We start from the raw sequence: 13,800 nt of genomic DNA, 5'->3' as shown, positions 1-13,800 counted from the left end.
CTGATCTCTACTCTCCAAAGCACCCATGTCCAATGTGGGAAGAATTCACTAGATTCTGCAGTGTGGCTGGCCATTGCACTGACCTTCAATCTCTTCTCTCTGCAGGGGCTCTGTATCCAGTGTTATTATTCCCGTGGCCTGTGGACTCCTCAGCAAGACACTGGTATTCACTGTCTTATTCATTGTCACACAGAAGTCATTTGGACAACATGAAGGCACACAACAGTAACTCCTGACCTTCAGCCAAGTCTATGTCACAGGAGGAGCTGAGATGGGGGCTAAACAGGAACTATATGACATGAATTGAGACTGTAATCATGGGTGACATCTAAGGCACAAGTTGTCCTCAGCTGGTCCTGCCCACTTTGTGGAGAGCTTTTGGGGCCTCTTCTAGAAACTTGGCAGGAATTTGATATGAGGGCAGAACAAAAATTGTAAGCCTAGGCAGGAATCTGACTGTATTAGTCAGGGTTCTCTAGAGTCACAGACCTTATGGGTAGTCTCTATATAAGAATTTGTACTTACACTCTTGCAGTCTAACTTCCAACAATGGTCAGCAGCAGCTGTGAATGAAAGTCCAAGGATCTAGCAGTTGCTCCGTCCCACAAAGCAAGCAGGCAAAAGAGCGAGCCTTCCTTCTTCCAATGTCCTTATGTAGGTCTCCAGCTGAAGGTGTAGCCCAAATTAATGGTGTTTGCCACCATGCCTTTAATCTTAGATGACCTTGAACTCCTTGTCTTAATCTTCTAGAATCCATAGCCACTATGCCTCAAGATGTCCATACCAGGATTCAGGTCTGAAACTTCTATCTCCCAGCCTACAGATGAAGATCACTGCTGAGCCTTCCAATTCTGGAATATAGATCATCCCAGATATAGTCAAATTGACAACCAGGAATAGCCATTACACTGACTTGAGCTGAGACTCAGGAAATAGGCCCAGATTAAGAACATTTACCTTTGAGCTAATGCAAACAAAGAGCAGGCTCAGCTAAGGCATGTGTGTCAGTCCTTTTTTCCTGGTCATCCTGACTAGCCCCTAGAAATGGTGTTTACTGGATTTTGTTTATTGCCTTGCTTATTCTCTGACACATCAATGATTTATTGTTTGCATGTAGATAAATTGGTATAAAAGCAGCCTCGTGGGGGGGAACCTGTTTCAACATCACAACTGGCGTTGGTCATGTTACAATGTTGTGTAATTGACTTCCTTCTTTTCAATCCTTACATCCCTTGACTGCTTGAGCTTGCTTGGCCACCACTCTCCTCATTTTATCTATCACCTTGGGAATGTGATCTGCACCCTCAGAAAAGAGCAATCCATTCCCAGCACACTCTGGTCATTCCCCTAAATAGGTAGGTTTGTCCGAAATAAGGACATAGTCCGGTGCTTCTCGGGTCTCCTTTTGTGGGAGTCAAGATTAGAGGTCACCACTGATATCCCCACCCCTTGTCTCTTCCTTAGATGGTACAATTCTAGTCATCTTGGCAGGGCCCTTGTTCATGAAGCAGCCTGCCCTCCTACTCTGGGCCTTCCTCTCTGGGAGTCAGACACTCAGATTTCTGCCTTCATCTGTGACCCTCTGAACACTCCCAACCATGGACCAAGAAGACAAGACCCCACCTTGACAATAATGAAGCTCCAAGAGAGAAATCGATTTAAGCTGGGTGCTGTTGCCTGGGAAACATCTGGAGGAAGAGATGGCATCTGTAGGACTGCATCAGTACATGGCATCAACTTGCTATGTGAGTTTTATCATTGATGACTCCTCAGTGAAACCCATGATAGTCAAGGTATAGGAGCAGCAGGACATTTCCTCCTGGCAGGAATGAAGTCTAGAGAGTTCCTCTGCTCATGGCTCCATAGGCAGGGAGATGGAGAGCCAGGCTCTGCTGCTAGCTGAATGCCTTTTTGCCTGGACTGAGACAGGGTCTGTCATGGCAGGGGGGCAGGATCCTATCTCAGACAGCCTCCTATGTGCCTCTACCTCCCACTCACCTTCTTTTATAAGACTCTAGCAAGCCTTACCTAGCTTACTGGGGACCCCTGAGTGACCCATACGGAGAGGGAATCCATGCAAAATGCAAGAGGAACTTATTATTCCAGTGCACTGGGGTCATCCCATACCCAAAGGAGAGGCAGCAACCTTGGTGGCCCATTTAGCAAGTTTTGATATGGTTTCCTCGGGCAGAATTGAGCATCAGCAACAAAGCACAATATGATTGGCAGAATAGTGTTCCCTTTAAACTGATTGGTCTTTAAGGATTGAGGGAGTAGGGGCTTACTCAGTCTTTCCCTTCTGGCCTGTGTGCTCTCTGACATGTCTCTTCCAGGAGGAGAGAGGTCCAGTGGAATTTTCTAACAGCTCTGAGCTGACCTCTTCCCTTTCACCTCTCAGTCTCAGCCCAGGTAACCTATGGCTTCAGTGCTTTCTCTGAGACACATAGGCATTGTCTTGCTTCCACCTCGTTGGGTCTACTGACCCAGTGACCCCGTGGGTGGGAAAAGGATGGTACATTGGTTCCTTCAACTTTAGCCGTGGCTCAAGTCAGCTTCATCCCAGGGTTCCCAAGAGCAAACACATCACCACAGAGCATCCAGCTCACTTGAAATCAGCCAGAAGACTGAGAGTGGCTGAAGCACTCATCTCAGGTCAGGAAAGCACACTCCTGTCAGGGAGACTTGCAATTGTGAAAATTTCAGGTAAATGGGTGGAACTGGAAAAATATATATGATGTGAGGTAAACAGCTCAGAGAGACAAACACAACATGGTCTCTCTCGTGTGTGAGTTCCATTGTTAAATCTTTAGAACTGTGTGTTTAACTTGGACTGTCTGTAGAAGTCAGGGGGTAAGAAAGCAGCCTGAGAGGAAGGGACATTATGGGACAGGGGATAACGGGAAGGTTAGCTGAGGAGGCAAATGGGAGAGTAGCAAAGAGGAAATGGTAACCAAAACAGAGGACATCTAAAAAAGCCATATTGAACCCTACTATTTTATGAAGTGGAAGTTTCTGGCTTCTTAAAAACTCAGTTGTGTCATGCAATGTTTTTCTGAAAGCTGTCTTGTGAGAGGACATTTAATGTTTTGCTGAGAGCAGGCACTGGCAGGGTGCTTGATATTTAGAAAGAGTATAAGAAGAACCACAGTTTATTTTGCTTTTTATTATGTGCACACAGAAGGTGGGTGTGTGTGCACATCAGTGTTCATGTGAGTACAAAGAGCCTGAAGAATGCAGAAGAGGGCATGGGATCCCTGCAGTCAGGGTTACAGACATGGGTTTTGGAACTGAAATTGGGTCTTCTGTAAGGGCAGTATGCTCTCTTAACCACTGAGGCAGTTCGACAGGACTCAGCCCTGGGTTTTGTTTGGGTTTGTTTTTTAATTTGTTGTTTGATTGGTTGGGGTTTTTTGGTTTTGGTTTGGGGTAATTTGGGGGAAGGGTTGTTTATTTGGTTGGTTAGTTGTTTGGTTGGTTAGTTGATTGGTGGGTTTGGTTTTGTTCGTTTTCAGTTTTCAGTTTAGGGTGTGTTTCGTTTTGTTGAGACAGGATCTCACTGTGTGTTCTGAACTGACCTTAAATTCACAATCCTCCTGCCTTAGCCTATGCAACATAGGGATTACATGATCATAGCTGATGTCCTGTCTCCCCTGGTGGTGGCGCACGCCTTTAATCCCAGCACTTGGAGGCAGAGGCAGGCAGATTTCTGAGTTCCAGGCCAGCCTGGTCTACAGAGTGAATTCCAGGACAGCCAGGGACATACAGAGAAACGCTGCCTTGAAAAAACCAACCAATCAAACAAACAAACAAACAAAAAAGACAATAACAAAAGCAATTGCAGGAAGAAAGGTTTATTTTGGCTTACAGTTGCTGAAGAGTACAATCATCTTAGCAAGGAAGACATGGTGGTTTCCCTTAGCAAGGAAGGAGCAGGCCACATCGGCTGCTGGCCAGCGGCTGGCTGGTTACAATGTGTGTGAGTTCAGGAGGAGGAGAAAGAACACAAAGTGGGATCCAGCTATAGAACTTAGAACCAAACATTTGAATATATGAGCTCCATTCTCATTTAAACCACCACACTGCCTTTAGATTTTCACCAGGAACTGATTACCTCAGTCAGTCCAGGGGTATGTAAATGGGACAGAAGCCAAAGTTGAACATCTAACAGCCTAAAGTGTAAAGGAATTCTGAGTAGGAAACAAGAAGTCTGAACTGTATAATCAATTTTCCTAACCCACAAAAGTGTTCTGTGTGACTTCATGGGCATAGCATTTCACAAGCCCAGTCCTGAATTCCAATCCTGTTTTCCAACTCTGACCCAGTGGGTTCTACACTCAGGCTCGCTCTCATGCCGCTCTGCTACCGGTGGCAGCAGGTGACTATCCCATCACCCACTAACCAGGTCCTTTCTCTTTTCTGACAGCCTCTTCACAGTCGACCTGTGATCCCCACAACCTTGTCTTCTCCCAGACCCAGAGCTTTGTTCCCCAGGATTGAGGAACCAGTGCAGTTCCCATGGCTCTGACTACTGTGACAACCTACCTGTACAGAGTGAGTTCTGAACAGGAGCTGACCCACGCAAGCCTGTCATGGGGGCTGGCAGACAAGACCACCTTTCTTCCCTGTCCTGTCCCTTTGTCACCCCAGGAAACAGATCTCTACCCTGGACACCGACCCTGCAGCCCTCAGCACCCTGGGCCCTGTGTTCTGTGGACTCCTGGTCACCAGGAACCTGGTGCTGTTAGCCTTGCTCTTCAGGTGCACGGCAGGGGTTGGGCTGTGCAGAGAGCAGCCTCTGTCACAGGCTCAGAGCAGGAATCTGACAGAGAACAGAGGTGAGAAAAAATACTCATAGTCATGGGCTGGTAAGATGGCTCAGCAGTTAACAACACTGGCTATTCTTCCAAGGTCCTGAGTTTAGTTCCCAGCAACCACATGGTAGCTCACAACCATTTATAAAGGCACCTGATGCCCTCTTCTGGCATGTGGGTATACATGCAGACAGAACACTCCTATAATTTAAAAAATGCATAAATAATTTTTTAAAAAGTTTTAGCTGGTGGTACAGGCATTTAATTTCAGCACTTGGGAAACAGAGGTAGAGAGATCTCTGAGTCTGAGGCCAGCCTACTCTAGTGAGTTCCAGGACAGCCAGGGCTACAAAGAAAAACACTGCCTTGAAAAAAAAAAAAACAAGCAATAAATAAATAAATACAGAAAAAATAGATAGCCTTTTAAGTCTGAGGCATCCTCCTGCAAAACACAGGTCTGCCTCTGTCTATGAGAACACACCTGTAGACAGGTGGTTCCTCCACACTTCTGTCCCCTGTGCTCACACCCCACCACAACCAGAAAGCACCCCACACACACACTGCCCACCTCTTCAGGAACATGTCAGTCCAGGAAGCACCTGTAGCTACATCCTAAGTTCTGAGTGAGGGGGAAGTATCCACAGGAGGAAATACTCATGAGCTCAGGGAGAGGGGACATGCAGAAGAATGTACATGGGCTTGGGTAAAAGATACAAGCCAGCTCAGGAAAGCGGTGAAGATGGTCATGGCAGACCAAGGGCAGCCTTGGGTGAAAGGCACACCTGTCGGGGAAAAAGGACACACCTCTGGGGGAAAGGGACACACCTGTGGGGAGAAAGGGCACACCTCTGGGGGAAAGGACACATCTGTGGGGAGAAAGGACACACTGTGGGGAGAAAGGGCACACCTGTGGGTCCATTGTTTCAATGGTCTAATAGACATAAGTGACTCTCTAATATCTCCACCGGAGCCAGCGCCTTCTAATGGAGGAAGCAGAGCCCAGTGCAGACATCTCTCCACATCCTGAATAGAAAAGCTTTGGGCAAAATTCATGCAGCTGAGTTCTTTGAGACATTACAGTGTATCTGCTGCGTGATTCTCATTGGTTTGCTTTGTTGACCTTACACAGAAGCAGTCTGAACCGACGGGCCTCCTGTCGATTGGTCTGGAGACATGCTCAGCCACTCCTATGTGCTCCACTGTGCCCCACTTCCCTCTCCCCTTGTTATCACTCCCACTGCCAACATAGCTGCAGGCTGTAGACAGAAAGGTCCTTTCTTTGGTGTCTTGGCACAGCTGCCCAACCCCCAGAGGTCCTGCCCACTTCTGCACTCCTATGAGGCTATTCTATCTTTTTCTCTCTAATACATGTGGTCTCTGCGTTAGACCTTTAAGCCTCTGATTTTGTCATCTTTTCTCTCCTCGTTCCTGGTTGTCATTCATTTTTTTCATTCATCTCGGGCTTGTTCTTTGGGGGCACATGAGTGCAGTACCTGCAGAGGCCAGAAGAGGGCATCAGATCCTCTAGAGCTGGAACTGTGAGCTACCACGTGGGTACTGGAAATCCAAACTCCAGTCCTCTGTGAGAGCAGAATGTGTTCTTAAGCGCTGAGCTACCTCTCTGGCCCCTCTGTGTTTATGTGATGGGGTCTCACGTAGCCTGGGCTGGCTTTAAACTTGCTATGTAAATGAGGCCTATCTTGAATCATCCCACCATAGGGACTATAGACAAGATCCGATCCAGGCGTCCATCACTTCCTTCTGAAACAAGGCTTCAATCGCCACTCCTGCTTTTCTACACTGGTGTTTCCAATGTCTGCTGTCCGTCTTTCATTTCTCAGAATGTCCCCTTTGACAGCATGCCTGTTTGGTTTAGACACAGCATATTTTCTTTGGCAACGTTTAAACATTCACTCTTCTGTTTTGTTCTTGGTTTGGTTTGGTTTTGAAGCAAGGTTTCATGGTGCTCAGACCGGACCTGAACTCCCTATGAAGACAGTTTTGATCTTGACCATCCTGCTGAGGTGACAGTCTGTGTTCCATACCTGAGTCTAATGTGTTAGCCCCTGAGCTGGCTTTGTGTGTGTGTGTGTGTGTGTGTGTGTGTGTGTGTGTGTGTGTGTGTGTGTGTTGAGATCTAGATTGTCCTGTCAGAAGATGGCTCCATTTTTTCTCTGTGACAGCTCAGTTTACACACACACACACACACACACACACACACACACGCGCGCATGCACGTACACACATAAGCATGCTTGTGCACACACACAAATGCACACTCACATAAATACACATACTACACAGATGCAGACACACTCACACAAATATATACACAAATACACACATTCGTGCACATGCTTACACACTCATACACACACACACACACACACACACACGGCTTTTTGAGAAATAAGCCAGACTTGGGCTTCTAGGGAGACTAGGAAAGGGGTCTCCTGCCTAGGGTCTGTCCTCGCAGTGCCTCGATTGCTGTCTCTCCGGAGTGCCTGGAGCTCAGGGGGAGCTGCCTCTCAGGGGATTCTTCTGGGAGACTCTCCACAAACTTTCTGAAGGGAGGTAGTGAGAGAAGAGATGGAACGCAGGCTGCTGACCGTCTATTAGTCTCCAGAAGGTGGAATCCAGAAACCCAGCTTGTTTATGAAGCAGCCCGAGGCCTCTCCTCTGACATCAGCCTCCGTGTCTGTGCTGATTTTTTGAAGAACCTGGGGCCTCCGCTTGCTCCCCATGGCCTGCTCAGCCTGCTTTCTTATAGAACCCAGGACCACCAGCCCAGGGTGGTGCCACCCACATCTATTCCTAATTAAGAACATACCCTTTATGCTTGTATACAGTCCTATCTTATAGAAGCATTTTCTCAACTGAGGCTCCCTCCTCTCTGGTAACTATAGCCTGTGCCACATTGACATAGAATTATCCCACACACTATTCTTCCCTTAGTCCATTAACAGGACCCTCTCAAACACGAAGTCCTCAGTACAAGCCACAGCCCTCCTGGTTTCCCTGGACTCCACCTTCCTAATCTCACAGAGAGTGGCATCTCCTGGGGGGACATTGGTTCTTCTTGTCACGTTTTGTTGTTGATTCATTTTGGTTTGCTCTGTTGTGTACATGTATGTGTGTGTGCTTGTGTGTGTTTGTACAAGTACACTTGGAAGTGTGGATGGATATGCATGTGTGCATTCGTGAAGGCCAGAAGACAACCTTGGCTATCATTCCCCAGGTACCATCCAGCTTGGTCTTTAAGATGGGATCTCTTGCTGGCCTGGAGCTTGCTGGCTAGGATAGGCTGGTTGTCCAGAAAGCCCCAGCGTTCCACCCGTCTCCACTGCCCAGGGCTGGAGTAGTAAACGGGTTATAGGGATCAAATTCAGGTGCCATGCTTGCAAGGCCAGCACTTTACCAACTGAGCCATCTTCCTCACCTCAGGCCACCTCGTTGTCCCTCCCTATCTGCCCTATGCACCTAAGGTGACTTCTGTAATCAGACTCCAGCATAAGAGTCAACAATGTCATTACCACCCCCATGCAGTCTAGGTGCTCCTTGTTCATTCTTGTAGACCTTGAAGCTGGCTCTGTCCTCTTGCTGCTCCTTCCTATCATCCTCAAGGACCCTGGGTCTCTGTGCACTCATGCACCATCCTCCCCAACCCCTGGCCTCTCTGTTCCTTAACTCTTTCTTTGGTCATCTTCCTGCCCCACCCACCCCCATTCAGAAGGTCAGAATGAGTGACAGCCCACTTCAAGCCCAGCCCAGCCGCCACCAGCCTCTCTGATTGGATCCTCTTAACTGCATGTTCTTGAACCCCCATGGGGACCCATGACCTCTTTAATCCTGCCACCTCACACATCAGTGCTTTTCCTGAAACTCTGTGATCCAACCTCAGAGACACTCTACAACGCGTATGTAACCTCAATTCCTGGGCCCCTCTCCTCTTTTGTTGAAGTTTCTGGTAACAGTTGGAAACATGGCTCCATAGAAGACAGCTTGCCTGACTTTCATAAAGAGCTGGAATCAGTCCCCAAGAAGGAAGGAAAAAAATGTTAGCACAAGCAAAGACGTTTAATGTCACAAGTTTGTTATGCACATGACAGGAAAAGAAAACAAATAACCCTAACACGGTGAGATTGTATTCCTACTTGCTGAGCAGGGGTAACACTTTGTGGGGATTCTGGGAAAGGTGCTGGTCTTAGAGCAGATGAGAGCCTGTGGAAAGGAACTCCTTGGCAGGCTCTGTACCTCTCGTGACCTCTTCTGAGGCACAGATGATCTCTTTAGTCATGACACTCTGGGGAGAGGAGTGATGCCAGGGGCTGCCCCTGGAGACTGTTAGAGCAGAGGTTCAGAGAACGCCCTCTCCACGCCTCTTCTCCTGGGGCACCCTCTATCTGAAGTCCCAGTTTCCAGCCTGCCTGCATATTTGACAGTGGTGTCTCCTCACCCTCTCTATCACATCAACAACCCAAATAGACCACATCCAGGTACAGGTACACAGTGGCTCAGTGGCTGGGACAGGCCACTTTTCTACAGGCTGGGTGTAGTCCCTGTGCATTCATGCAGCATAAATGTGAGCCCAGGCTGAGGAAGGAGATGTGAGACATGTACGTGTGTGTGTGTGTGTGTCTGTGTGTGTGTGTCTGTGTGTGTTACATATAATTTGGTCACACTTATTTGCTATGTAGCAAGGAGTGCTTTCTTTAGAAATGTCTAATGAATTATTTAAGGACAAAATGTCAGGATATCTGCTGCGGTTTATTTTAAAATACTTCTGCATTTAAAAAAAAATGCAAGAAGTTAAAAATACAGAAGTGAGAGGTGCACCTGGTCCCTAAGCTCAGGAGACAAAGCCCAAGCATCCTGCTCCTCTATGCTAATTAGACAGACGACCTGCCCCAGTGGATATTACAGAGAAGGACCCCATTGAGTCAGCTACAGATCAGAAGAACATACTGCTTCTCCAGCCTCATGCCTCTCTCTCTCTCTCTCTCTCTCTCTCTCTCTCTCTCTCTCTCTCTCTCNCTCTCTCTCTCTCTCTCTCTCTCTCTCTCTCTCTCTCTCTCTCTCTCTCTCCCTCTCCCTCCTTCCTTCCCCTCCCTCTCCCCCTCTCCTTCTCCCTCTCCCCCCTCTCTCCTCCTTTCCCTCTCTCCCCCCACTCATCCCCACTAGTAGCCCTAGATGGCTCAGAGCTCTCTAGATAGACCAGGCTGACTCCTCAAAGTCTGTCTTCCTCTGATTCTCCAGTGCTAGAATTAAAAGGCTGTGCAACCACTGGACATGAGCGGTCCAGCTCCACATCTGCCTCCTGGGTTGGCCTGAGGAACAGCACAGCTGAGGAGCTCCTGGGCTCCCACACAGCTAACGTCTCCCTTCCAAAGCCTACTGATGTAGCCATGGCTCACACTGCCCTGAACTTACCATTGCTCAGCAGACCTCTGAAGTGGTAAACATTCTCCCACAAAACTTCCTAGGGCGATTTCAATCTCTTCTTTTGGCAAATTATGCATGAATATTAATAAGGGAAAGATGGGTCTAATGGTCTAATTCTCTCACCTTTTTTTTTTTTTTTTTTTTTTTTTTTTGCTTTTTCAGCAAGTAACTGATGCATTGGCAAGGGAGGCTGAGGAAGCTAGTGGTCCAGCCCGGCTTTTTAGGTAAGGCTGCCCCACTGATCCAACTCCATTACTTCCATCCCAGGCCCCCACCCCAGCTCCATCTTTGTTCTTTACTCCTGGTAGAAGCTATGCCTGGTCATAAACATGATCTTGGATATAGTGAGATTTCCACCTCCTGTCTACCTTCTCCTCCCCTTCCTTCCTTTCCAGTCCCATGCCTGTCGGGTATTACAAAGAGTGCTAAGGAGTTTGTCACAGTGTATATATATCTGTCCTCCTGTCAGCCTGTCTGTCCTTCTAGGGCAGATGGACAAAACCAGGGCTCAGGAAAGGGTGGGGAGAAGTTGAGTGGACCACAGTTCCTTTCCACAAAATTGTGTGGGGACTGAGAGAAGAATCTAGGCAAAGAGATGACAGAAAACCTAGATGTTTCCTGAGGCTTCTGAGGAGAGTCAGAACTGAGACACCTCAGGGCCCAAGGGTACTCGACGAAGTTGGAGGGAAAGGCCTCCTAACCTTCCCTCCCCTTTACCTGTTTCTTCAGAGAACATTCCCAGGCTATCCACTTTCTCCAACAAGGCCTTGAGCCTGTTTCAATTCCTCTGCCTCAGATAGGCTCAGGAGCTCTGAGGAGCCAGGCCCAACTCCCAAGGATGGCATCACTTCCTTAACCCCTCACTCAAGGAGAGGGGCTGCCTGGTGGGAGGACCTCTCTCCTATTGCTTCATCTGCCCTGTGTAGGCACTGAGAACAAATGTAGGCTGAAGAGAAAAACAGGCAGGACAGAGGAACACAGAGCAGAAGAGAGGGGCTATGTAGCAAAGACCCAACAGGTTATTCTGCTGTGGGCCGCAGCCCTGCAGCCCCCTAACCTGAGGACTGAGGAGATACAGATGAGCCTAAGGAGAAGAATGAGTTGCTATGGTCAGGGTTCTAGGCATACGGGAAGATGGCATGTCCCCACAACCAGAGAGTAACCAGTCCCAAACACACAGCAGGAGTGCATGCCTCCCGCGGGGACCACAGACTTGTATCTGGCTCCACAGCTCTGTTGAGCTCCAAGGGGTGAGGAAGAGCCTCTTGATTAAACCTAGTCTTCACCAATTCCTCTGCCTAACTATGCAGCTTGTCCTAGAGAGTCCCTGCCTCCAACTCCTTAGATCAGGAGTGTAAGCATACTTAGCCATGCCCGGCTTTTTATGTGGAAGCTAGGGATTGGACTGGGGTTTTCGTGTTTACACAGCAAAACCCTTTACCTGTGTCGTCATCTCTGTCCCCCTGAAAATCAATTCATACATATGTCAAAAGATACCATAGAAGGTATATTTAAGATAAGATTACTTACGATGCTATCCGAAATGCAAAGGGAGCTATGGAGTCAGTAGACAAGAGGCAACAACTGGGTAGAAGAAGTAGATAGAAGCTGCCATCCAAAGAAGTGTATGCAGAAAGTTCACAGGTGAAAGACAAGATCAACTTTAGCAGTAAATGGGAAATGCAAATTAAATACAACAATGAAATGATCATTCTGCAACCATCAAATTAATAACGATTTCAAAGACTGGCTATTCCAAGTGGGCATGGGGGGTGTGAGAAAAATCACAGTCACAGAAGCAGTTGGTGGGAGTAAATCATGTATCCTTATGAAATCACTTTAGCCAGATTTAGCAAACTGCTATCCGTAGTCCACTTCCTGCAGACAACTACACGTCTTTCCTGGGCCCTGGTTTTGTCCATCTGCCCTAGGAAGACAGACAGGCAGACAGGAGGACAGATATATGTACACTGTGACAAATTCCATAGCACTCTTTGTAATCCTTGACAGTCAGGGGACTGGAAAGGAAGGGAGAGGAGGAGAAGGAGCAATGGTGTGTGCAAAAAGAGACAGACATAAAAAGCTGTTTGTTGTAGCCTTGTTTATAGTAATCATGCTGAGAAACCAGTCAAATGGCCACAAATGGAGGAGGAGCCGATAGCTGAGTCCTCCCCTCCATCGGAGGGTGCTCTGCGGGTCTGTGTGCACTCACAGATACAACGTTAAGTCACCAAGGCATATTTGATTTTCAGAAAAACAAAACTGCTAAGTAGCACATAATATATGCCTATTAAAATGAAGAGAAAAGCCAGGCCTGGTGGAGCTGGCCTTTAATCCCAGCATTCAGGAGGCAGAGGCTGGTAGGTCCCTGTGAGTTCTAGGCCATCCTGGTCTATATATGGAATACCAGGACAGCCAGGATTATACAATGATACCTTGACTCCAAAAGAAAAAGATACATGCTGTGTCTGCAGATTCTGTGGCTGTTTGTGAACAGGTAACATTGTATTGGTTGCCTCTCTCATTGCTGTAACAAAATACCCGAGGAAAGTAACTTTTAAAGGAAAGAGGGTTTGTTTTGACTCACATTTAAAGGGTCTGATCCATCATGGTGGGGAAGGCACTACCCCAAGGATGTGAGGCAGCTGTCACCATCACTGTGGGTGGCTGTCAGTCACATCAGTGTGAGGAGGCCGTCAATCACATCACTATGAGATGGTTGTCAATCACATCACCATGGGCAGCTGTCAATCACATCATGGTTGGGATGGGGTGGGGGGAGGTGAATCTGGTTCCGGCTCTTCTCCTTTATTGCAAGCCAGGGCTCCAGGTCATTGGATGACGCCACCCACATTCATGATGAGTCTTTCTTCCTCAGCTAAGCTTTTCTGTAAATGTTCTGCATGTGTGTGTGCAGACTTCTAGATGATTCTAAACCCAGTAAAGTGGACAGTGAAGCTTGATCATCACAAATGTGTCTAAGAATCACTTCAGGAGGCCACCAAGGGTGGAGAGGAGAGAGAGAGAGAGACTGTGTGTGTGTGTGTGTGTGTGTGTGTGTGTGTGTGTGTGTGATGCACACCCATGCACATGTTAAGAAAGGAGTTGCAAGGGGGTCTTTGCAGTTTAGTTCTCATTTTATACATTATGTAAAAGTTTTACAATTCTATACTCTGGCTCTAAAACATCTCTCGAAAGACCATTGCTCAGAATTTTTTTAAAGATTTATTTATTTATTATATGTAAGTACACTGTAGCTGTCCTCAGATACTCCAGAAGAGGGCATCAGATCTTGTTAGGGATGGTTGTGTGCCACCATGTGGTTGCTGGGATTTGAACTCGGGCCCTTCAGAAGAGCAGTCGGCACTCTTAACCACTGAGCTATCTCGCCAGCCTCGAAAGACCATGTATGAAGGCTTTGTGCCATTAGGAAGAATCCTTAAGAGGTGGAAATTGGGCTTTGAGATGGCTCCAATTTGATATTAGCCCAAAACTTAGGATACCCAAGATATATAATACAATCTGCTAAACACATGAAACTCAAGAA

At 47.4% G+C, this 13,800-nt stretch overlaps 1 protein-coding gene across 4 annotated transcripts in view; it reads left to right on the top strand.

Annotated features, from left to right (window-relative positions):
- The window catches only part of LOC110284311 (triggering receptor expressed on myeloid cells 1-like), a 42,124-nt gene extending 41,754 nt beyond the window's left edge, over nt 1–370 (top strand). For 3 of the 4 annotated variants that reach the window (XM_021150030.2, XM_021150027.2, XM_021150028.2), the window contains exon 5: nt 106–284. In XM_021150030.2, coding sequence (XP_021005689.1) covers nt 106–229 — 124 coding nt within the window. In that variant the 3' untranslated portion in view covers nt 230–284. Of the gene's footprint in view, nt 1–105 lie in introns of all 4 variants that reach the window. The other variant, XM_021150029.1, reaches the window with a different exon arrangement.
- Nucleotides 371–13,800: the final 13,430 nt, after the last annotated feature.

This window comes from Mus caroli, chromosome 17, assembly GCF_900094665.2.
Source record: "Mus caroli chromosome 17, CAROLI_EIJ_v1.1, whole genome shotgun sequence".
NCBI lineage: Eukaryota > Metazoa > Chordata > Mammalia > Rodentia > Muridae > Mus > Mus caroli.
The sequence above is the reverse complement of the archived record's forward strand: the minus strand, read 5'-3'. Positions and strand labels throughout refer to the sequence as shown.